Source organism: Apaloderma vittatum, unplaced genomic scaffold (assembly GCF_000703405.1).
Source record: "Apaloderma vittatum isolate BGI_N311 unplaced genomic scaffold, ASM70340v1 scaffold7772, whole genome shotgun sequence".
In the NCBI taxonomy this organism is placed as follows: Eukaryota; Metazoa; Chordata; class Aves; order Trogoniformes; family Trogonidae; genus Apaloderma; species Apaloderma vittatum.
The window spans coordinates 7,071-33,462 of NW_009705184.1; the positions used below are offsets into that span (position 1 = coordinate 7,071).

General features: G+C 35.1%; 1 protein-coding gene across 2 annotated transcripts in view; it reads left to right on the forward strand.

Moving 5' to 3' along the window:
• The first annotated feature begins 3,463 nt into the window (after positions 1–3,463).
• Positions 3,464–26,392, forward strand: part of WDR17 (WD repeat domain 17) — a 43,106-nt gene continuing 20,177 nt past the window's right edge. Inside the window, exons 1-12 of one of the 2 annotated variants that reach the window (XM_009865298.1) lie at positions 3,464–3,529; positions 12,040–12,168; positions 13,217–13,400; positions 15,150–15,380; positions 18,457–18,708; positions 19,434–19,556; positions 19,896–20,083; positions 20,939–21,107; positions 22,978–23,069; positions 24,241–24,323; positions 25,245–25,331; positions 26,042–26,206. In XM_009865298.1, the coding sequence (XP_009863600.1) occupies positions 3,464–3,529; positions 12,040–12,168; positions 13,217–13,400; positions 15,150–15,380; positions 18,457–18,708; positions 19,434–19,556; positions 19,896–20,083; positions 20,939–21,107; positions 22,978–23,069; positions 24,241–24,323; positions 25,245–25,331; positions 26,042–26,206 (1,769 nt within the window). Of the gene's footprint in view, positions 3,530–12,039; positions 12,169–13,216; positions 13,401–15,149; positions 15,381–18,456; positions 18,709–19,433; positions 19,557–19,895; positions 20,084–20,938; positions 21,108–22,977; positions 23,070–24,240; positions 24,324–25,244; positions 25,332–26,041; positions 26,207–26,392 lie in introns of those variants that run through there. The other variant, XM_009865299.1, reaches the window with a different exon arrangement.

Consider the following 26,392-nt stretch of genomic DNA (forward strand, 5'->3'; position numbering starts at 1 on the left):
GTCTGGTAATCACCGGGCTGTGAGCTGCTGGTCTTGAGTACTGAGAGGCTGTGCCCGTCATCAGTGAGGTCAGCCCCCAGCTGTGTTGCTGTCACTTTTGGCTTCTGTCGTTCATACTTTGCAACATAGCCTATTTGTGCTGCTCCCAGTTGGTCTTATCACAGGCAGATGAGAGCCCTGTGTGTAATGGAATGTCTCCCTTGTAGTCCAGGCTGAGAGACAGAGAACAAAAACTTCACAGTTATATGAAGAGAGTCTATGGTCCTAGATTGTCCAGCTCCCTCTGTGAGAGTTGTAGAAGCTGGACTTCTCCTGAGCGCACTGGCTCATTCAGAACCCTTGAGACACAACTCGAGTGTGACAATGAGACTTGGCGAGGGCTGTGGACAGTCTGGACAATGCACTTTAACATATGCTAATATGACCATGGGTGCAGGAGGTGCTGAGCATTGTGAAATGGTGCAGAACAGTGTTAAGTCTGGAATACAATTTTTGTATGTGTTTAGTTGCCTTACTTGGTGTATTTCACTTGCCTTTTAAAATGCACATGGCAGTGTAAAAAAGCTGAAGTGCTGAGCCTGGCAAGTTCTCTTGGGTTTCTCTATAGTTTGTACTCAAAATTGTATGTTTTTCTCTATAATTCTTACATTACAACATTGGTAGCAATTGCTATTTCCACCTGAAGTGATGAGAAGTTTATGCTTGCAAGTGCTTTTTGACTTGTAACATACACTGATAATATTATTCTTGTATATTCTTGTATATACGTACGTATTTGTCATTACATATGCATAACAACTTTAGTATTTAAAATGAAGTTGCTTTACCAGAATTACTCCTTCTAGGAGTTAAGTCCTGACTGTGAACAGTGTAAAATGCTTCTTTCACTTGCAGAAATGAAAGTACCTAGTTCCAAAGGGCAGATTGTGAAATATCTGCAACATAGGCGTGACCATAGAATTGTAGCTGAAATGGAGCCATAAGGACCATCAAGTCCAACTCACTATTCCTCGCAAGACTACCTCATACTAAACCATATGAGTAAGAGCATTGCTCAGATGCTCCTTGAACAGTCACAGGCCTGGTGCCATGACCACTTCCCTGGGGAGTCTGTTGCAGTGACTGACCAACCTCTCAAAGAACAAACTTTTCCTAATGTCCAACCTGAACTTCCCCTTTCCTCATGTTAGCTCAAGAATTAAACAGTTGCTTCTGCATGAAATTAATAGGATCTATTTTATCTTTTTATTCCCTCTGGAGTATTCTGAATACATTTATTGGGCAATCTATTGCAAGACTGTATACACCTTAAAGATGTCTTTATTGGTCTTATCTATTAAAATTCTTTATTAACATTCAACGCTTGAACAAAAATTATTTTTTTTTTACTTTGACATCATAGTACATTTTGATGTCCTTAAAAGCGAGAACAAGGAATACTTAACTAGATGTACCAAGTGGACATTGTGGAATAGCCATATGTGGAAAAAAGAAAAAAAAATTACTGTTGAACTACTTACAATGCTTTGCTAAAGATACTGAATGACACTATGTGCCCTTATAAAGAAACAGAGTAACCTGAAAGCAAAGGCTTTCCTAAATGCCCTAAAATTAATTTATTTGAAACCATGATTTTGGGGTGTAACAAATAGTAATAATGTAGATATGACTTGTTTAACAAATAATAACATTTTTGTTCATAGGAGTGGTACGTCAGTGACATGTTAATCATTTAGTTGTGGACCATGGATGTGGTCAGGCATTATTTCTTCAGCCATATGACTAGAGGTGTCTGAATTAATCCTATATTTCTCATATAATTTATGAGACCATGCAATTTGGTGTACTTTGCATTGTTTATGTTTGAGCTGGAGTCTCAAAGGGCAAATAAATCTGGAAAATTTCAGCTGTACAGTAAGAAGTTCCTCTCCATGTACTTGTACATATATCCATTTATCTGGAGTACTGTATAACTACAAAAAACCTGCTAATCTGGGAATGCTACTTCCCATAAACATAGTGGTGGATGTCTTGATTTAAATTTTTATTATTTTGGATAGGTGGTTTGATTTATTTTTTTTTAAAATATTTTTTCACTTCCTTTAGATGTCATAATTTCCAAGTAAAAGATTGGAAAGCAAAAGTGTTGCTGCTTTTCTTTGTTTCTTTGCTGTATGTTTGAGAATGTAGCTTGTTTATATAGTAGCCTTAATGGAAACTAGGTGTGCTAGAGAGTAGGGCTGGAACGACACTGAATTGCTCCTTGGAAATGGTAAATAAGATTAACCATTAACTCCAGGTTACTATCTGGTACTTTCAGCTGTTCTTTTCCTACTGTGCTGTGTTTATTTCTTGACTGAGCAATTGATTTCCTAGTCTAGTTTTTGCATTTATTATATTAGAGACTTTGCGAAACAGTTTGTTAATCCAGTACAGGAAGGCAGAGGTTGTCTGGGTTCTGAATTTCTTAAGAAACTGGATTTTTTTTAGGTCTCTGTAATCTCTGCTCAGGATTTGATAGTTGCTGCAACCATGCAGTCAGGAAGATTGGTATGATGATGGTTTCTAAACAGCACAGCTGATCAAGTGTGCTGCTGCTGTACTGAATTATGGTGTGAGCAATACAGCTTTTTATTCTTTTTACCTCTTGTTTTTGTTGGTATAATGCACTGTGAAATCTGATGTGAAACTTGGAAGCATACCAGAAAAGAATAACTAGTTGCAGAAGGAATAAATACAGTCAGATAGGTGAAACTCTGTGGAAAGAGAGAAAAGCAGCAGATGGATTTTGATGACTTAGTGAAAATTAGGCTTTTTAAAGTTCCCAGCCAATGCTGGTGGCTGTGACTGAGCCCTTCAGACTCTGCTGGCTGCGAACAATGGAGATGCAGATCTTTCTTTCTTTCTCTTTCTTCCCTTTTTAAAAAAAATGTTAAACATAAGATGTTCGGCACTTGTGATAATCGTGGCCCCTCCTACTGTGCTGGTTGAAACCACTCCCTACATAACCAAAACATATCACTCCCTCTGATTCTGAAGGCATTTTGCATTTCAGTACAAGCTTTTGTGCACTGAACCACACTTCTTACAGACAGTACTTTTGAAAAAAAGGAAAATAATTTTTTGGGAGGCAAATAAGAATGACTCAAACAACATTTTCAGAGCTCAGAAGCACTGTAAAATTGAGCTTGAAGCACTAACTGGCTTTAATTTAAAATACTGGAATATATAATCTGGTGTTGATTTGAATTTTCCAATTTGGAATGCAATACATATAATATTTAAATTGCTGCTAAAAGTATTACAGCTTATGTATTTATGAATATATAGCTTATTACTGTAGAATTATATCACAGAGTTCTGATCTTTGGGTAGCTTTGTGTTGAGTAAATTTTAGCACATGACTTATTGTACTTATATGTGTTCAGGTTCTGTATTTTTTATTTCAACTGTGCCTTCTGTCATGGCTTGGATGACTTATATTTCCCACTGGTTTGATGAAGATGATTGGTATGAAGGACAACAACGAGTAAGAATTGTTTAAATTAATATTTTCTCTTTTAGCTTCTTTATATTTTTCTTCTTTAAGTTGCTGTTTATTATGTTAAGAATACCAAAAATAATATTCCCATAGTGGCATTAAGAAGAGATTTTTGGTAGTTTTAATGAGATTTTGAGTCACAGATAAGCACATCTAAAACGAGTTTTTTGATAATTAATGTTACTAGCTTGATAAATGATACTGGAAGTTTGATGGCCACCTACGTGCATTTTTTTTATGTTGCGTAATTTAATGAATAGTAATTCTTTAATATGTAATAAGATAGCAATCAAACCCTTAATTTGAATTTATTAGGAGGAATTAATATACTGTACATGGAATAAACTAAAATAATTACAGGCAGTAACTGAGTAAAAAAAAGGTATTTGGGATATATTAAATTCACCAAGTGTCATTTCCAAGTTATATCTTGGATATTTGTATATTTTTAATTTACATTTTTCCAAGGAGGAGGAGTTGTTACTATAGCAACATTTGCAGGATATCTTGGATTTTTTTTAATGTTCATTGACTGCATGCCTTGGTCAAGCTTGATCTACTGCTACTTTCATAAATTTATAGTAGGAAGTGAATATGTCACATTTCTTTCACTGTATCAAGCTCCTTTATGTAACCATATATTTCTGTCATTTCTATTTCTGATTTTGATAGTATATTCTTAGCTAATGAATCACAATGCAGGAGATGCTGCTGAAATGTAAGAGCCAGCAGCTGCTTTGAATTTATTATTTTGTATTGATAATGCCAGTTACATGCTCATAAGTATTAAAAACTAACAGATTTTAAAATTCCAGTATTTTTCCACTCATTTTACATGTTACTCATTATACGAATATTTTGGATGTGGAGTTATCTTTTAATAGCTGCTCATCAGGGATTCAGGTGTAACAATATTAGGAGGTAACTATCTGAAATCAGAAGTGTCTTGGCAGTTTGTCAGCAGAAAAGCAATCGTCTGGTGATTATGGTGCTTCCGGGTTAGAAGATGAGAACGAAATTCTAATGGAGGCTCTCACATGCTTTCTACTGAGATCAGACATGGTTGTATGTATTTTTTTGTATTATGTACAGTATCTGAGGACTAGATTCTGGTACCATATGACTAATCAATGTTCTAGAGATGATGATTTTGTTAGCACTGCTAGATATGACATCTCAGGTTGATGAGGTGATGTATTGTTAGAAAGACCAGCACTTCTCCATGCGCTGTTTTAAACTTTGGGATTGCTCTTTAGATTATCTTGGTAGCGTCGCACAATAAAGGATTCTAGTTCAACTGTACAAGTAGTCTAGTCAAGACAATCAGAAATACTCCTTTGTCAGACATCACACAGAATCACAGAATGTCAGGGGTTGGAAGGGACCTCAAAAGATCATCTAGTCCAGCCCCCCTTCCAGAGCAGGATCACCTGCAGTAGGTCGCACAGGAACGTGTCCAGACGGCGTTTGAATGTCTCCAGAGAAGGAGACTCCACAACATCCCTGGGCAGCCTGTGCCAGTGCTCTGTCACCCTCAGAGTGAAAAAGTTTTTTCTAATATTTTCATGGAACCTCCTATGTTCCAGCTTAAACCCATTGCCCCTTGTCCTGTCATTGGACGTCACAGAGAAGAGCCTGGCTCCGTCCTCCTGACACTCCCCCTTGACGTATTTTATAAACATTTATGAGGTCACCCCTCAGCCTCCTTTTCTCCAAACTAAAGAGACCCAGCTCCTTCAGCCTTTCCTCATAAGGGAGATGTTCCACTCCCTTCATCATCTCTGTGGCTCTGTGCTGGACTCTCTCAAGCAGTTCCCTGTCTCTCTTGAGCTGAGGGGCCCAGCACTGGACACAATATTCCAGATGTGGCCTCTCCAGGGCAGAGTAGAGGGGCAGGAGGACCTCTCTTGACTTACTAGCTACTCCCCTTCTAATACACCCCAGGATGCCATTGGCCTTCTTGGCCACAAGGGCACATTGCTGGCTCATGGTCATCCTGCTGTCCTCTAGAACCCCAGATTATAATTTTTTTAATGTTAAATTGTTGGCCTTAGGTTTTCTAAGCAGGATATCTATCTTGGATTGATATATTTGTGTTTAATTTCAAATAACCATTTGTTTCTATAAAATACAGACTCAGGCTGTGATTTCAAACCCAAACTTTTCCCAAGCTTCAGTGAGAGATCCACGTCTTCTTCCCTTGTAGAATTTTTAAAACATACTAACTTCCTAAATGTTCCTTCCAGAAACATTGAAGTCTGTGAAAATTTCATTGCTCTATTTGGTCTTAGTAAATTTAATTTGCCTATTGGCTTTTAAGCTGCATATGTGCCAGAGAATTTCTAATTGTCCTTTATTTGATGGGTCTGGACATAATAATCAGAATTTAATCTATTAACATGATTTTAGTGTGCTCAGTGTTTTCCAGTCCCAATGGAAGAAGGCTAGTACTACTTATGCATGTTCTTACTTGAGATGCTGTGCTACTGAGGCAGGCGCCGTCAGGAAGAAATTGGTTTCTGCTATGTCTTGCAGACACACAGAAGTTTTTTAGTTGAAGACCTTCACGTTTTTGACAAGATAAGTTCATTATCTATTTTCTGGTGCTCCAGACTGATCCCATTGGATATGGCAATTTGAAACTCTGGTTGACAGGTCACATTTTAACCTCAAATGTATTTTCCCACAAAGATGTGTAAATATACCCAGTACCTTTAAGGAGACATCATTTTTATGTCACTAAAGAGGATCTGTCTTTGTTATATTATCATTGACGTATGGAGAAAATTACTGATAGCTGAGGATAGTAGTCTCAATGAGATTTGAGAGTTTTTCTATGTCAAACATACAGGAGTGCCAGCCAGCTTTCCACGTAAGAAAGCATACAGACTTAATTGGAAGACAGTGCCAATAGAATGAACAGAAGCAGAGGACACCCACACTTTACGGCACATATGTGTTTCGAAACCAGGGGGTTTTATATGCAGGAGCATATTGATTAACGTAAGGCTACTGTCTGTTTTCTGTTGTGTACATGCCATATTGCACATCTACTCATTTGGACAGGTCATAAACCATGTGGACCACAATCATTAACAACATAAGCACGTTATTGGTTGTCCTTGTTGGTTATAAATTTATGAATACTTTTAACATGCAAGCACCCCTCTTGATAATTGAAGGGTACTAAGCAATGGATTTAAGGAGCCATTATTATTGTGTAAAAATCGTTGTAGTACAATTTGGGAAGTAAAACGAGCAGTGAACTGCATTTAGTAGCCAAAGCAGAGAAAGAGGAGTTAGGTTGAAATTAAAATGGTGCCTGTTAAAGAGCTGCAGTTGCCAGGCTACTGACACTGCCGTTTTGTCTCTGTGGTGCGACACAGTGCTCAGTCTTTTCTCCTGCATCCTCTAGTAACTGCATTTTTCTGTGAACATCAAGGTTCAGTTCCTTCATCTGTCAAGTAAAGTGATTTAATTCAACAACTAGAGCAAGATTTTGTGGCTTTGGAAGCAGCAAGTTATTAGAATGAACATGGAAATACTTAAGTGGTTTACAAAAAAATGATACCTATTGCAAGGTAGGGATTTTTAGGCATTTACCTTTATTGATATATAGCCATGTCTATGTATCTAGTCCATTCAGTTATTATTTTAAAATAATATTAACTCTGTGGTATATAACATTTCAGTTTAGTGGATTGTTTCCTCCATTTAGCAACGAGGAAGGACTTAATGTTGTTGCTCATGGCAGGTGAAAAGAAAGGGTTTTTTTGTTGTCCTCTGTCTTCCTTTCATCTCCTTGGAAACTGGGCATCCTTTGATACCTTTCCCAGTGTGGTATACATTTTTTACATGCACATTTTTTTTCAGTATATATTTAGGAGTCCCATATAATTACTTGTATGAAAAATCTGCACTGTATAAAAATACAGCATGTGTGAAATCATACATATATGTTTATTCAGTTAGACTACATTTCTAGTTTTCTGCCATTTTATTCAGGCTGTTCTGATGAATTGCTACTTTCTCACATGCCCTATAAGTATGCTCAACAGAGATTTATAATGCGTTTAAAAGATCTGCAGGAAACTGCTTTAATGCATGATACTTAGAGGAGAATAACAGTATGCCACACAAATATAATTTCTTCCTCTAGATATTATTGTTTTGAATTTCAAAGGAAATGCTTCTTAATTACTTGTTTTTGTAAAACAGTGTATAACTCATTACAAGGAGCAGGAATTATTAATAAGTTTAAACAAGCAAATAATAGTGAATAAAATACAAATTACTTTCTGTAATACAGCTCAATATATTTTACATATGTAATTTTATACATATATAGGAAAAATTATATGAATAATCAAAGTTTAATGCTTCTTAAGCATCAGTTATTCATACAGTGAAATAATATATCAAAAAGCAACATTTTTTATCTAAATGTTGATTCATTTAGAAGAAAATTTCAGTTGATTATCAGGCTTTAAAGAAGATAGTACATTATAAAAAATGTATTGGTTTAAATTAAACTTGTGACTGAGGCTTCTGTTAGTCAATTTCTTCAAAAAACAAACTAAACTTGCCTTTTGTCTTTAATGTAAATGTAGAACAACGAGAAGACAAATGTGTTCTATTTGAAATACAGTAGTTAATATGACATATCCAGTAATGTCACAGACTTACATTTAGAAAGATAGTCATTTTTGGTCGTGATTAATCTAGCCTGAATTCTCATCAGTGACATATGGATTTGGAAATCATCAAAATACCCCAAACTAAACAGATGTTCTGCATGAAAAAAAATACATTAAAGCCTCTTCATTGTTAATCAGCTGCATGGAAAAGATGGAAGTAATAGAGCTAGTAGTGAAACTGTCTGCAAACCCAAAGCACTAGTCTTTTTTTTTGTGATCATGGTAATTGTAAAACCAGCGTAGAGGTCCTTTGTTGTTTTGTTCTAGATTTCGGCACTTAGCCTTGGAATTCTCCATGTTCCCAGGCACTTAGAATGGTATTTTCCTATAGTCTAGATTTCATGTAATCAGGAATAACTTCTCCATGTCAGATCAAGGCAAAAATGAAGATCTATCAAATATATGTCTATCAAAGATATTAACAGGTTTATTTATATATATATATATATACAGGTTACTGCAGAATCTTAAAAGACAAATCTGCTGTTACTCTGAAAGAAACATTTGTGGAATTGTGTTTTAGCATCTGTAAGAGATCATAACTTTACAGTTGATTTTGCTTGTAATTAACATGCAAATTAACCAAGATTTAAGATAATATTTTCTTACAGATTAAACTTCTTCAAATCAGGAACCTTAGCTCCAATATGAGAATGTAAAACGAGGATCTGTAGGAAATGAGAGAAATCTGTTATTGCTATGAAATTAATATTTGTGCATTCTTAGTATCTAAAGAGATGTTAACTTTTAATCAATCTTACAGGTGGTAAAACTACAAACTAAACTTATAATTAGCCAGTATTGTACATCTAATTCTCTTCTGCTTCACCATGACTGGTTTAATGGTCCTTATTTGATCATTGACACATCTAGTATTTTAACCATCATTTTCCCTGGAATCAAGAGCAGAACCCATAGTTCCAGCTATTATTCTATATTTTAGTAAACTGTTATGTAGTCAACTCAGTGACTTTATTTTTGAAAAAAGTTGGTTTTAATGGTGCGGTTTTTTTTTCATTGTGACTAGGAAAATGTCTACGTTGTGTTTCTGAATGCCTCAAATTCAAATATTTCTTAATACATGTGGTTGATACTTTAATTGCACAGAATGGACTTCTGGAATTTGCAGTTTTACTAAACAGTAAAAGGAGACTAAATGGAAAAATCAGAAATTTGGAGTCTATTTTTGGTGGCTTTATGGTGATGATGATGATTCTTTAAATAATAAGATAAATTTCTTAATATGGGACTCGCCATTTGTGGATTCCAAATGAACTGAAAGGTGATGCGATTTATTAAACTGTTCTCTCTAGAATCTCTAATTGCTGCAGAAGTCACAAGTAATATTGTTGGTAGAGCTGAAAAGGAAGTCTAGTAGCCAAAATGTTAGTCTGCAGCAGAGCTGTATCCTGTAATTTGTTTTTCTGTGTATTTCTCTTCGCTTGTTGTACAGTGTCCTTTCCCAAAATTTTCATAGGTTAAACATGAGTACTTCATTTTCTTTAGATACTTAGAACTCAGTCAAAACCTTTAAGCACTGTAACTAGTCAGTGATATCCTTGAGATGATTAGTCTTAAACATACCATCTGATCCAGATCTTTTGCTAAAGAAGCACCCACAATAGGTCTCTCTTTTTCTTTCACGCTTTCCAAAGTGAAAGCGAGAGACTTGTAATCTCATGGAGATTCCTTCTTATATTTTAGCATTAGTATTTATCTGCCAAGTAGATAACCCAAACAGATAAGAAAAATGGACGGTGGAATTGATAATTCAACTTTGTATTTGTCCCCTGTATATATGCATTACAGTTACATTTTGTAATATTTATATAGTCTTTTCATCAATATAGACTGATAGGCTCCCTTGGCTAGTATAGGCTGCTGTTACCATACCTATACGAAGTGTTTTCCTTATTCACCTTAATGCTATTCGTCCTCCTTACAGTTGCTATCAAGTAGGTGAAGAGTGATCTGCAGACAACATACCTCTCCTAAAGCTGTTACTCGGCAATGCACTGGACACTTAATCAACAGTTGTTCCCTCAAAACACCTGATTGTGTTCGGAGTCTTCTTTTTTTCTTTTTAATTCCATTGCCTTTGTGGATCTTGGAAATGTACCTAACGCTTGGCAAATTGAACATAACTCTCCTTATTTTTATAGTCTCAGCTCTTTGACCTAGAGATTCCATCCTCCATACTCTGTGTAACATTTTTCCACACAATGTCCCTCAGTCCGTTAATCCATCCAGAGTATGAATGTGTCCTTAAATAAGGCATTCTATAAAATAGTTGGAGAAGTAAATTTTTGTGTCTGGACCTTATGTTAGCCCTTACTGAAGCACTCGGTGGTATCACAGAATGAGTTGGATTGGAAGGGATCTTTAAAGGTCATCTAGTCCAACCCCTCTGCAGTAAGCAGGGACATCTTTAACTAGATTAGTCTGGTCGAACTTGGCAGAGTTGTCCACTTCACCAGTCTGCACAGAGCCTTGTTTGGATTGATTTAATTTCCCTGCAGAAATGGTGAAACCTTTTTGCAGATATTTGGACCTTGTTCTGCCTCTTGCAAGCTGTGATCCACCTAGTCACCCTTGTCAACCTCAGTTGGCAGTTGTTTTGCTACTGGAGCCTTCCATAGAGGTGGTAAAGCCACAATTATTTCTGCAGGTTGATGCAGCAGACATCACATCAGTTGACAGTTGGCTTGAACCTGGGACGTTTGTATCACATGAAGACTGTTTTCTAACTGAATTCATGGATTCTGTAAAAACTGATGGCCTTACCTATTTGTCTGCTCTAAATAAATGCAACAAGGCTCATTCTGAATGTTTTCTTTATCACAGAACAATTGAGGTTGGAAGGGACCTCTGGAGGTCGTCTTGCACAACTCACTCAAGAGTTAAGTTTTAACAATACCTTTGCAAATGTGTGCATTATTGGTTATAGTAGAGTATGTAAATGGATCATATAAAACTGGCCTTGCTTATGTGCTCCAAGAAACATTTTGACATTATTGTGAATCCAATGTGGTCTAGGTGGATAATTGGACTGGCCCACCAAAGCACTTCTTGTGGGTTTTGTGCTGCAGTCAGCTATTGCCTCATTCTGAGCAGAGCTGGAAGTTTGAGACTTGTTCTGGGCCGTGAAGGCATAGTTTGCTATACAGTAATGGTACACTAAACTCTTCTTTTTGTTTTCCACAGTTTACTGCAGCTTTTTTATTAAACAGTGATTACTAAGAAAATTTAGAAAGCTTCTCCAAAAGGGATGATGATAATAAGTAACCCAGGGTTGTTCTATGCAAGTAGTTTGAAGAACTTTTTAGACACATTGCTTAACCTACTTAAAGTAAAAGTATTAGCATATGGTTTACTTTGTCCAGCTGTCTTGGGAGGGGAGCGAGGGGAGAGGATAAAGGGAAGAAGAGAGCAAAGAGGGCATTACATTGTAAAACAGAGAAGTTCTGAACTAGACTCCAGAAGAAAATGAAAATTATGAAAACCAGCTTCAGCTAGTATGAATCAAGAACTATTCAAGTTTTCATGTGCTGTCCCCTCCCTTTTTTCTTCCAAATGGATTCCAGTGAGTGGTTTTAAAATCCCTTTCCTGTGTAGCATGGAAGACTCTGAACATCTGCTTGGCTTTATTTCAGATATATTAATTTGTATGTCATAAACACAAGATATCGCTGTTAAAACATAAAGGGTAGATACATATGTGTACATTACGGGAACAAAAATGTAGTATTCTGTTCTTTAATATTCTGCCTTTTTGTAGTCTAATGAATTTCTGTTTTAAAGGCAAAAATGTCACAGGTTAAACAAGTGGGACTTTTAGCTGCTGGATGTCAGCCATGGAACAAGGATGTATGTGCTGCCAGTGGGGACAGATTTGCCTACTGTGCTACCCTCGCTGTTTATATATATCAGGTAAGATTATTTTTGTTTAACAGACTAATCTGATTTCTACATTGCTGTCTGCCTCACTCTGAACCCTTTCAATAAATCTTTCTGTGATGCTTTTGGAAGTATGATTGCTGCTGAGGTGTCTATGTAAAGCTCAATCTTCCATTCAAGATAGCGCTTCCAGACTATTTTTTCTCCTTGCTACATCTGGTGCAAAAGATTGATGTAAACTTCATATTTAAAGTTGTACATGTCAGGTATTATCCTTAAAAGACAGATTCGCAATCCAGCAGATACTTGAGATGAATGAAGTGCAGTGGTAGAAGAACAAGTTTTGAGAGAGAAATGAAGCAATTCCATGGCCTCGTTTGAAGCTGTAGAATAAAAGTAGTCTTCTGAAGTTCTTTAATTCATTGTGCAAGGTTGGGATTCAGTGGCCTACCTTTCTTTGATATGGACCAAGTTATTACTTTATTAATTTCTAAACTGCTCAGCACCATGGTCTTCTGAAGTTCACAGTTGCTATACAGCAACATCTAACAAAAAAGTAGAAGTGCTGTGATGTGGAATTTTTGGACTGAGAAATAGATCAAGAAATAAAGGATACACTTATTTTAACTTCAGGAGTTATACCTCTCGTAGGATTAAAATAAAAAAAAATAATGCGGCAGGGTTGGGGTTTGTTTTTTTTTTTCCTCAATTTTGATTTAAGAAATGAGAAGGATTTCAGATTCTGTGTTCTATTGTGTTTAACCACTTGCAGATTACTAAATGTTTGTTAACATGCCTATAAATAAAACATTTTACAATTTTATTTGAGTGCAGTTATTAATGGAATATGGTCGTTTATAAGTGACAGGAGGATAGGCTATATTATTGCCGATTGGGCTAATTGAATATTTCATCCAAGTCAAGTGTATAAGAGTTTAATTTATTAGAGATATCAGATACTGACAATTGTTAAATCCATTGTAAGTTCATCTGTAAGTGTAATGCTATTCTTCAGCCCCACAGTACTTTAAGTGAGTTTCTGCAATATGTGTTTCTAAAATTAATTTCACTTTTTATTTAGCTGGATCACCGATACAATGAATTCAAGCTCCGGGCAATTATGTCTGAGCATAAGAAGACAATCACAGCCATATCTTGGTGTCCCCACAATCGTGACATTTTTGCAAGTGCCAGTGCAGATAGCTTAGTGATTATTTGGAATGTGACTGAGCAGAAAGTTGTGGCCAAGCTGGACAATACAAAAGGTATTTCAGACATGGATATCTGTTTGATCCATACAGCTTTTTCATCCACAGGTATTGGCAGCACTTGGTATAGTAAATACTTGATAGAGTAAAATCTAAGCAGTTGGTAGGCCAGAGGATTAACAATTGCATAACAACATTCTTGTCAGACTTGTTGCGCAATACATTTTACAAAAAAAACCTAGTAGGTTTTTGTAAATTGCTCTGAACAATCTGGTAATTGGTAAATAAAGAGATTATTCTTTTTTCTAAAGTATCTGACCAAGAATTTACTTTGCTGTTGATTTCTTTTCGAGCAGGAAAAAAGCCATTTTTTTCCATCACTGTATAAAAGGATAAACAATTAAATTTTAAGCCTTGGTTTTTTTCCTACAATAAATTAACAGAAGTGAAAGCAAGTAAAATATAGCTTTCAACAGATTCAAAAATCAATTATCCATGAATCTGAAAAACTGTTTTTGTTTGAATGCCAATGCTTGTCTATCTGAATCTTCTCTCAGGACTTGAAACTACTAATAATAAAAGTCTGAGGGATTAAAAGTCTGTCTGCCACCTTTCCCTGCCCAGTTCTGATGCGTTCCCTTCAGTTAAAACCAATACCTGTAGTCAGGTACTTGCAGTCATTCTCTATCAGGTGTCCTTGACTCCCACATTTGCATTCTTGGAAAACAGGTGCAACCCAAGAACAGTCAGTATCTCAGGATCTCATAAGACATTTCAGGAGCCCTTACTCTGTTCTTTCCAGTGCACTGAGAGTATCTGTGAAAATCTTGTATGTCTTGCATGTACTGCAAAAGGAATAGGTAGGAAAAAAAGCGCACTGATTTGATCTGTTATAAAAGGAATATTGTACCAGTTTACACATGATTATAAAGACTGAAACTTAATTTTCAGTATGTTGCTGAAAAAAAGTAATTCTGTCAATGGCTACATGTGAAAGAAGTGTTATTATTTTAAACTTTTTAAAAGCTAATTTACTTTTAGGATAATATGATTAAACCTACTATTAATGCTGCTTTTAGTTTCTTTGATACTGCCATATTAAAATGTCTGAATACAAACAGTTTTGAATTTTTGGCTTGAAAAGTTTGTCCTGCTGTCATTTGTTCCTTCAGACATATATTATTAAGTTATGGGGATAATGAGGGTTGGAGATGGTAAAGTCAAAATCCTGAAAAACCTACAGTTAGGTGTTAGGCAATTGAACTAAAATTGTCATATATCCAGAACGAAGCTACCAGGAGTTAGCTTTGATTACAGAGCTAGCTTTCCAGTTTTGTCACTACACCTCTGTTATATTTGTCCCTAAATTAAATTTCACTGTGTTTTGCAAAAATGGACTTTTACAAGTTTTTTAATATTTTACCAGCTTAGTAGCAAATAGGTTACAGTAAAAAAATAATGGTGAGTGGAATTTTGAATGAATGGAAGTATTGTTTGCAGGATCAGGCTTATCCTCTTTTCATGTGTGATTGTCTTTGGAGCTAAAGAAGCGTAGGTATCCTAAAATACAGCCCATCAAAGTAACATTGAAATAATGTGGGAAATAATTCTACTTCTGCTTATGAATATGTGTAGTTTACTTTTATACAGTAAGATATTCAAACAGTTGTCTACATTTCAGTCTAATCATTTCTATGTACACTAAATATTTCTGCAGTTTTTCCAGACAATTGCTGATACTGGGTGAAGTAGAATAACGCTGAATTTCATGTGCTGGTTCTTACAAGGTTTACCTGTATGTTTCAGGAATTCCTGCATCACTTAGCTGGTGCTGGAATGCAGGAGATGCAGTTGCATTTGTGTCCCACAGAGGTCCTTTGTACATTTGGACTATCTCAGGACCTGACAGCGGGGTCACCGTACATAGAGAAGCACATAGCTTCTTGTCAGATATCAGTCTGTTTAGATGGCATCCAAAGAAAAAAGGAAAAGTAGTCTTTGGACATACTGATGGAAGCCTGTCTATTTTTCAGCCAGGTAAAAACTGATATGGTAAAATACTTATTTTTACATATATGTAGCTCTTGTCTCTATATGCATGTAATTCTGCACTTTTTTCATTCAGGCTTTGTAATTTAGGTACATGTATAAAATCTGTTATTAGCTCGTAGCGTTCTTACTCTTTCTTAGATAAAGTGTGTAGAGCATTTCCTTTGTATCTCCTCCCTTTTGTGACCAAAATAACACTGCAATTTTCCACAAGTACAATGAACTTTTTTTTTAGGGAATGGTGACAGATACGTTGTTCTACTGGACTATATTTCCCAGCAAGTTCATTCTTTTGAATGGGCTGACTTGAATGTTTTCCTTAGTCCCTTACATTTGTTCTAAAGTCCTCTGCTTTGTATTTGAGAGTCCTCTGCACTTTTGTGGGTAGAATGTCATGTCACACTTTGTATTATCTTCATGATTCTGTTTTGTCAAAGACTATGTGGGAAAATACTTACCTCTTTCCATCTAAAATCCAACAAGCACATTTGTGCATACTTTATAAATTATACAGCACTCTTCTAATGAAGATGTCTTGTTGATAAGCTCATTTGAAGCTAAAATTTAGCGCTCTTTCATACATAGTTTTCTGCAAAGACAAATATCTGTATTGGATGGACTACTTTTTTCCTCCAGTAAAAATTGATTTTCAACTTTGGAAAAATTGTTCTTTATAAAAAAAAATGCAGTAATTTTACATAGTGTTATGCTTCAACAGCCATGCAAAATTTATTCCACTTTGGTTCACTCTAATAAATTGTCACTCAGGACATCACAGAAAATAGATTTCCTTGCTTATGTAGTACTGACTGAATTAATATTGGCATTGGGAGAAGAAAATCTATTTTAATATAACCTCTAAATATGTATCAAACAGACTTTTCATGAAGTTTGCCTAGAATAATTTTAATAAGAAAATATAAGTAATAGGAAATGGATTTACAATGTCAAAATTATGTTCTGCAAATGTAATATTGACTAAAGAATACATCAGCAGTGACAGTTTTGTGTGTTCCACAACTGAAGTTGCTATAAAAATTTGTTTATTAAAAGTTATTCTTTACTGCATCAGCTTGAAATTGAGTTTAGATTATCAAAAAATTTTGCCTGTCTTTGTATTTAGGATTCTTTTTGTTATTATTGTATAAGATATCCTACTAAACATTATTTTGAGAGAACTTGAACATACATGAGTTCCTTTTAATGGCTTGAAAGGTCAATGTGATTGACTTGTTGAAGACTCTAGTCTTTCCATTTAAGTGTGAGTAGCTGCCATGTAATTAGCAGACTACACAACTTTTTCATTATCTATTTATTTTTTTCTCTTGTGCTGTATTTCTTACTAACTCCAGACTGTCTGTTAATGTAGCTGAACATTTAGTGTGAAGAAAAAGTATGCAAGGATATATTCTTAAATACAGTGCAGTCATACAGAGCCAAATATTCTGAACTACTTACTTTTTATTTGTACTCAAAGTAAACACAGCTCACTTAACATGACCTGTGACTCAGTTGCACGATTCAGAATGCTGATGTCTTCTTTTAATAGAAAATATAATTTAAGAGTTATGGTTTCCATGAGCTTTGCTTCTGGACTCTTCCGTGAAGCACAGGTAAAACTGAATAGCTCTTAGATACCCATAGTCTCTCCCCAGTTGATTGTGCTTTCTCAAGACTGAAGTGCTTGAACGCAACTGGCTTTGATCACTCGAGGAGCCTCTGCCTTTAGTTTGGGTAAAGCTAACTGAAGAAACATAGTTCTGCTTTGCTGTCAGTTCTTGGTTTTCATTTGAATATTTATTTTCATTCAACAAAAACCCAACTGAAACGTAAGCAGAGGTCATTGCTAAAGAAAGTGGGATTCTCAAAGGTTTTGGGACATTTAAAGGAGTTATCTGATGATGTTATTCCTGTTATTATTCCTGACACTTCAAAAGAGAGAACTGCACCTTTGCAGTTTTATTATGTACAAACATAAATGGAATGGAGAAATCAGTTTATGCTATTAATTGTTGTGCAGTCTTAAATTATTTCCACCATTTCTGTTGTTTGATTTAAAAGGCTGCCCTAGATATAATATTCTTTGATAGCATTTTCCGTAGAAAATCATAATGAGTTATTTTAATATTCAGAATGTTCCCCAGTGAACAAAAACTTTTAAATATTTTTTTTTAGTATGTATAAGAATAGACTTTGTTTCACATCAATCATTAAGTACTATAGATAGGTCTTGGAATCATATGACAAAATAACTGTATTCTTCATTATCAAAATTTAAAATTAGATTAAAAACTGAATAATTGAAGATGTCAATTCCTTATTCCTAGCAAAGAGGTATGGAACTAATTTTTTTTTTTTAATATAAGTTCACAACTTCAGAAATACAGGTTTATGTTGTTCCTTATTCATTAGGACTGTACACTATCTTAGAAAAGTAAGAGCCAGCTCTCTGTGAAAACAAAAAATGAGAAATGACAATGGTGTTGAAAATTGTGGTTCTCGATAACGTGGATACCAGGTGAAATAAGTCTTCTGTTTTGTGGGTGTCAAAATAAATAGTTAGTGGCCTGTTCTGGCTTCAAAATTCATGAACACTTCATAATTGCATACATAGTTATGAAAAGGAAACAAATCTAAATGCAATTGGTCATAAAAAATTTTTTTTACAGTCATACTGCTTTTATTTTGCCTCTATTTGCTACGGCACACGGATTTTCTTGAACAACTTTTGTTTTAGGCGGTGAGGTAGGCCTTTACTCATGGAAATTGTTAGGTCAATGTATATGATTTAGTATATTTTTCCTTAGTATAAAATTACAATAATAAAACTGACAGCTGTTTGTATTTCTGCTGTATTAAAAACAAAGTTGCGTCTGATGAGCCAGAACTACTTTAAGTGAAATATTACGAAGCCAGCTTCATTGATTTCACGGGTGCAGACAGTCGAGCAGCCTCCTAAAAAATTCAGGGAGAGATAAAAATGACATTCGCAAACCTTGTAACTATTGAAGTGATATACTTGATTTGATTTTGAAACAATCTGCTTTTTCTTGTGCTCTTAAAGGTTCTAAAAATCAGAAGCATGTCTTAAGACCAGAATCTCTTGAAGGAACAGATGAAGAGGATCCAGTTACAGCGCTGGAGTGGGACCCTTTGTCAACCGACTACCTTCTTGTTGCTAATTTACATAATGGTATTCGACTAGTTGATTCTGAATCTCTGTCCTGTGTCACAACTTTTCGTTTTCCTAGTGCAGCAGCATCTGTTCAGTGTTTAGCCTGGGTTTCTAGTGCACCCGGAATGTTTATAACTGGAGGTAAGCCTTTTATTACCTGATTTATATAAAGATAATAAATACAGAGCTGAGTCTTCAAAACTGATACTTCAAGTCTGATCTTTCATTTTCTTAACATTTCTACAAAAAAAAGCATACATGCATTATACAAAAAAATACGTAGAACTGTAGAAAAGAACAGAAAACTACACTGAGCAGATTTTACTTATTTTGTAATGCTGGATACATAAGCAACTGACTTTAAACTATTTTTTGTACTAAATAATATTTTCCTCATGCACACTTTAGCCACAAATATAAGAGTTACCTTGGGAATAGGAATAAAAATGCATTGTCCTCCTGGATGTCACTTCTTGATTCCCTGCTTTTCTTGCTCTAATTTCAGAAGAATTAAAAAAAAAAAAATCTATTTCTTGCCTCTTTTCTACACCATAGATGTTACTGCTCAGGTTGAACTAAGGTGTAAGGAAAGTTAGACTGTGAGAGTATTTTATAATGAGAGGCTCCATAGAATTTTTCTACTGAAGTTTAAATAACTAATGTTAACAATTATTGTTGTTAATAGTGTTGTTACGATGAAGAAGACAGTGCCTGCTTATAAACTTCTCCTTAGGATTCTAAGTTTAATTCATTGTTGTTTTTTTGCCTGAATCAGTCCTTAAACTATATACCACTGTGTACAGTAAAAAAAAGTAAATGAAAAAAAAATGTTTATGTATGGTTTGTTGTTTTTGTTTAAACCTCAGATTCTCAGGTTGGTGTGTTACGTATTTGGAATGTTTCACGTACAACACCTATAGATAATTTTAAATTGAAGAAAACTGGTTTCCATGGTTTGCATGTGCTAAGTTCTCCTCCAAAGAAAAAACGTAAGTGTAATTTTGATTGTTATTCATTGCAATGGCTGCAAGTTAAGAAAATATTGTTTGTGAATCTTGTTATATCTGAGTTGATCTCTGTAAGGTTGTGTTGGCTCTCTAGTGCTGAATTAAACAAAATACCCTCTGGTGCCAGTGGACTAGGTGGAAGTGTAAAGGTTCAAGCACTTTGTAAGATCCTTCTCTATTTAGGCGGGACTTCTCCATTTCTTTTGGTTTTGATCTCATTGGAATACAAAACATTTCACTCGCTATAATTATTACTTAATATTAAATGAAAAAATAAAATATAATCTTATTTGTCAATATCTTTTGCTTTATTTTGTTAAGCACGTTCATCACAGTATCCTACTAAAAATCACCATACATCCTCAACAAGTGAGGCAGTTCCTCCTCCAACTTTAACTCAAAACCAAGCATTTTCACTTCCTCCTGGTCATGCTGTCTGTTGCTTCATGGACGGTGGAGTGGGGCTTTATGACATGGGAGCCAGAAAGTGGGATTTCCTGAGAGATATGGTAGGTTTCGTCTCCATCTTTGGAATGAGATTTATTTTTTTTTTGCTTATATACTTTCTTTTAATAGCAAAAGCTCTTTGCAGTACTGTTAAACAGTTTCTATCATTTAAGAGTTTTAAATTTCTAGGAAACACAAGGACGGTTCTGAAGTTGAAAGTAATTCTTTATTGCAAATGACTGAGTCCTGCCATAAGTATTCTGGCAGTTTGTTTTCATCCAGAAATAAAGATTTAAGGACTTGTGTTCTCGGGTTTTTTAACTGAAAATTTAATTTGATGGCATTCTCAGAAATAGTATCTGGATGGTTTTCTGTAATTCAGAATGAAAGTTCAAGTCAAATCAGAGAGAAAAATATATGCAAGTCAGATGGTGAAGTCACTCAGTTTAAAAGGACAAAGACTGAATTATTAAATCATCTTTGAGTTTAACACATATTAGACGAGATTATTCTTCAATGGGCTTTTGGTTATTCTTCAGGATTTTTCTCTTTTCCTCCTTCCACATTCACTTTTCATTGGAAAAACTTAAATAATTTTCGGCTGTACTCCCATACATGTTTGAATAGAGGCTGCTGGTTGGCGTTCTTTTTTCATTTTTAGGGCCCTGTCTTTGCATTACCTGTTATTTCAGGGCAGAATTTTTGTCATTGATAGTGATCTGAAGGGAGAAGTGTTATAGTCCAAGCTATTTTATGACTTTTAGTTTTGAATCTGAGCCATTGCATAATGGATTTTTGGAACTCATAATTGACCTGACAGGTTATAATACAATGTATTTTAGAGTTTGATCTAGAGTTGGACTTCTGAAAAAAAATCAAATGTAATAAAAATGGATTAAATATTTGTTTCATTTAAGGGACATGTTGAGACCATCTTTGATTGCAAATTCAAACCTGATAACCCTGATCTTCTTGCTACAGCTTCATTTGATGGCACAATAAAAGTTTGGGACATAAATACTTTAACAGCGGTTTACACATCTCCTGGTAATGAGGGGGTTATTTATTCCCTTTCTTGGGCTCCAGGTAAGAATATTTTGCTTTAGGTCTAAATATTCTTTGAATTAGCATTGACCTGCGGAATTTTTGTTATGAAAGAGTTATAGATAGAAGGATATCTCGCAAGCTTTAAACATAACTGAACTATTACCTTGAACCTGCCAAATACAATCCTTTAGACCTTGTTGAGTCTTACCCTTGTGAGGAATGATCTCAGTATTTCATACTGACTCAGGAGGGAGGAAAGTGCTGAGAACCTCTCTAGCATTACATGATGCAACTATGAAAAGGCTTTCTTTGCATGGGAAGCTGCTACTTCAAGGAATTCAGATTCTATTTTGAGCTGAAAAAGTGGAGCACGTGTGTTTAGTTCTTTATCTTCCTTTTCCATGTAAGATTCTAATCCCTAACGAGCTCTGCTTTTGCTTTATTAGACTATGGTATACCTTTTCTGCAAAGCATCTACTTTTTCTTAGAGAAGTCATTGAAGTGGGAAATTTTCATTTTAAAACTGTTCTGCAACCCACTTAGGTGAACTTGGGAGTACATTCTGATAGTTGCTAATATCAATAGTTGATGGTAGGAAGGCTTTCTTATTGTGTTCTATTTCTTTGGACAGCAGATGCATATTTTTTTTAAAGTCTAAATAATTCAGTTCACTGCCTTTTTCTCCCATGTTTTTAAACTCTAAGAAACAGTAGCTAACAAGAGAAAAAAGTTCTGATGGGAAGCTTAATGTAGTCTGTGTATGTGAAATTAATTTGCATTTTTTCATTTCAGAGAGTCTCTTGCACCTTATTCGTTCTCACAGATAATTTATCTGGCTCTGTGGAAAATATGACAATATGAAATATGTTTTTTTCTTTTTTTGTTATTTTGTTTTGAAATTTAAATCTAACTTGTAGTGATTAGAGTTGTTCGTTCACTGGGGGAGGGGATGCTTTTCAAGTTTTATATTCTGGGGTGGGTTTTTTGTTGTTTTTTTTTTTAAAAAAGTATATTTAAGGTAGTTAAAAGCACCTGCTTCAGCTTCCATTCCTTATCATCCTGTCCAAAAATTCCTGTCCATGCCAGATAGAACTTTTTGTGCTTCTTTCACATGCCTTAGTCCTAGAGAGTTCCTCTTTGCCTTGTACCTTATTCCTAATATATAATCCAGTGCCTGCCACCACGTTTTTTTTTCTTATCATTCTCCTACCTGATTCTCTTTCAGTCTTGTTTATGTACCTTTCTAGACTCCTCCTGCATAGACTGCCTTTTCTGCCTCTGAAGTGTGGTGTAAAATAACAGTCAAAATTTTATATAAATGTGCCATGTAGCTACTTAAGAAACATATAGCTGTATTGGGATAGGAGGTCGCTGTGTTGAGGGGAATTTGGATGCTTTTGGATTAGGCCTGAATTTAATTTTCAGATTCTCACTGTGGAGTCATATATTCAGATTTTCTGCCCTGTGGAGTGTGGTTACAGATTCAGATGGTTTTAAATGCTGTCGTGGTGCAATATTAAGAAAACAAAGTACTGTTCTTAGTAAGTAGGGAGCTTTAAAAGAAAATCCTCTGGTTGCTACAACTTTAAGCTTGAAACACTGAGAATGTATCTCTCTGTCAGTTTGAGTCATATGTACTACTTTCTTGTCACCTTAAGACTTTCAGCAGGCATTGAGAGTGCTTTTTACAACAGTGCAACTTTCATTTTGCCCTTTGCTCATAATAGCAGGTCAGGCTTTGTTGAAATTGGTATTTGTGACTTAGTATGAAATGCTGGCCTTAAACTGTGAAAAACTCTTGTGAGTCATTGATGTCTTCTGTTCATAGTACGTTTCTTGAATTTAAAGTAGAAACACTTAAGTAGGTCTTATATTTATTGTGAGATCTTACAAATATCTTTCTCTAAAGGAGATCTGAACTGCATAGCAGGTGCAACATCCCGAAATGGTGGCTTCATCTGGGATGTACTAAAAGGCAAAATGATAACCAGATTCAGTGAGGTAAGATGAGATTACTTTTTTTTTATCTGTATGGAATGTTAGTCATACCCTCTAGTGTCAACACAGAAAGATGGATCGAAATTCATACCTTTTGAACAGGTTCTATAATATAAAAATCTACAGAAAAAATTACGTGTATGCCAGTTTATCTCTGAGGCAGAAGTGTTTTTACTTCCACAGACTGAGTTTGTGACATGAGAAGGATAAAACATCAGATGGTCTCCATTTTCGTAAAATCAGTTCTGTAGTGATACACAGCAAAAGCATAGCTGATTCTTTTTAAAATGTGTAGCCATATAAGGACATATAGACTTTAAACTGGTTATCAAAATATAAAATTATGTTCTGTATTTTCAGATGTAAGGCCCAGGAACAATTTTCAGTCCTTGAGGTCTAGACCAATAGACCTCAATTTCACAGCACACTAAACAGTGTGTCTTATTTCGAACCTTGCCTGGGATTACCTGAAATCTATGCAGGCATTTGCAAGTTCTGAAACAGTAGCATACTTGTTACTGGGAGAAGGAGCTATTTAATACTATGTTGTAGTATTCCACACAATAGTGTATTTTGTGGTTTTTTGCTTGTATAGCTGTAATCTTCAGATTATACAGACATAATTAACTGTGGCATCTGCATCAGAAGACAAGAGATGCTCTTTAAGAAGTCAGAAAAGGACGGAGGCAGGAGAAAACAAATATACATATGTACATTCAGGAGTTCCCAAATTCTAGGACTCATAAGATTTGCACTTGTGCTACTAAACTTCTTTTTTCAAACACCTGTCCTGATACACTTCCCAATTAACTTTTTGTGTACCATAATTATTCATGCCCACCGACTTCATTGTTCCAACAAGTAGCTAAACTTTATTCAAGCTTCTGGTTTATTTAGTTATGGGTTGCTCATTCTTCAACTTGACCCACTTTTTTCTCTTGGATCCTGGAAAGTATGGTGGTTTTACTGTCTCTTCTCAGTCTCAGGTTTTTGGACTTGTATTCTCTAATATCCCAGCTGTATTTGGGTCTCATAATCAGTTTTGTACAGTATACTTTACTGGGAGAAAAGGGCTGAAGCCCACAGGAGAATAAAATAAAAAAAGGTGAGTCAATAGATGAGAAAAAAAGGGGTGAATTATTTCTTATTGATAGGTATTTTGCATTTTTTGAAGCATGGAAAGAATGGAATCTTCTGCATTGCCTGGAGTCATAAAGATTCCAAAAGAATAGCAACCTGCAGCAGTGATGGATTTTGGTGAGTGTTATTGGAAGAAAAAAAAGTGCTAAATGCAGTTCTCAAGTCAGTGAACTTTGACTGTACTAGCAGTGACTAGTTTTAAAACTTTTCTTACTGGACAAAACTTGGATTATATTAATCTCTTGTATTTGTTAAGATATATTTTTCATGATTTTAAGAAAAAAAAATAAAGAAATGCTTGCAAAAGGAATAGTGTCTAAGACACTCCAGTAGTGAAACTCAATATTAATTTTTATTTTGTCAAGAATATTCTTTGAGGTTTTCTATCTATAGATATGAGGGATGCTTTTCAAAAGCTGTGCCACTTTAGTTGTCCTTCTCTTTTTATTTTTTTTTGAAGTTTGATATTTTAAAGACTAGAAGTCACAATTTTAGAACAAAGTAATTGCAATTGTACTATTGCAAGAATATAATAGCTTATTCGTAAAAACTTGTAAAAGCCCATTGAGAGCAATTTTGCATATATTGTGTTTCAGTACATTTTTTTAATCCTTGCTCATTCCTTTCCTTTGCTACTTATGTTATATCAGCTCAAACATGATGAACATGAATTTTAGAAAACAATTGCGTTTTTTTCCAATTATTTTTTTTAAAATCCCTAAACATCTATTTATACCTTAAAGTCATAGGTACAACTTAAATTCTGGGCTATGAAGACCCCTTCAGGGAGGGAGATACCACAGTGAACATCTTTACAGCCTCTCTGAAGGATCATGGACTCTGAAGCCCAGTTAAATATTCTGTTGGAGATTGTATAGTGAGCCTTGTAGTTGACAGGCTGTAGGAGTAAAGATTTCTCATATTCCTTCATGGTTTCTTGCTATCTGGCTTACTTGCTCAGAGTCAAACATACTTTTGCAGATCCCACTCAGAATGCTTTGTTTTTTCCTCATCATATTATATTGTAATTGATTTCAGTATTATTCGAACCATTGATGGCAAGATTCTTCACAAATACAGACATCCAGCTGCAGTGTTTGGCTGTGATTGGAGTCAAAACAATAAGTAAGTAAAAATTAACCCGAAGATTTGATAATATTTAGTATTTAAATTGATGTCCAATAAAGTAACACAAATTTATTTAGAATGCAATATTTACTGTGATATTAGAGCACTGATATTGTTTTTGTTCCACAGTGGGATATGTCTGTAGCAGCTCTATATGCCCAGTAGTGTATTTCATTGCCTAGCATGAACTTAGTTAACTTTCAGAAGAAGATCTTTTAATTTTGATGAGAAAAAAAAAAAATTTCTACCTGAATATATAATGGAGGAAAAAAAGCAGACATTGAATGTGAGGAAATAGAGGTTCAGGCTGGCTTCCTTTTAATAACTACTAAGTTGAAGATGCAGCAAGCAACTAAATATACTGTGGTATAAGTTAATTTTGCAGATAAATCCTAATAACATGAAAACTTTTTGTTAAAAATCAATTATACAGTAATTCAATATACTAATAATTGTGTCTTGGGTGCTTGGTCAGACTGTAGTGCAAATGGCATTCCCGGTTGGAACTAACAGATCTTGATCTTTTTTTTTAGTATATTTAATTGGGTTATCAATAATTATACCATGAAGAGACAAAGGAGAAGCAAAAATAGACTATTTTTTGAAGTAAATTTCAAAATACACATCACGTTTGTTTTTTAAATAAAAAAACATAAGTCCTTCTGATGATCCTTGTGACCTAGGATTTTACTGTTTTTGTTTTGCAGAGATATGATAGCTACTGGTTGTGAGGATAAAAATGTCCGAGTTTACTACTTGGCGACCAGCTCTGATCAGCCACTGAAGGTTTTTACAGGGCACACTGCAAAGGTGTTTCATGTACGGTGGTCTCCTCTGAGAGAAGGAATCCTCTGCAGTGGCTCTGATGATGGGTGCGTATTTCTGAACTATTATAAAACTTAGAACCTCAAGCAGGACTGTTAAACTTAAGATCTTTAGCTGTACTGGTGCTAGCACCTTCAAAAATCCTGTGAGTAATATAATAATCTAAATCCCGTCTTGTTAAGATTCAGATTGTAGCTCTACTGGTCGCTTAGCACAGTACCTATAATTGCCAC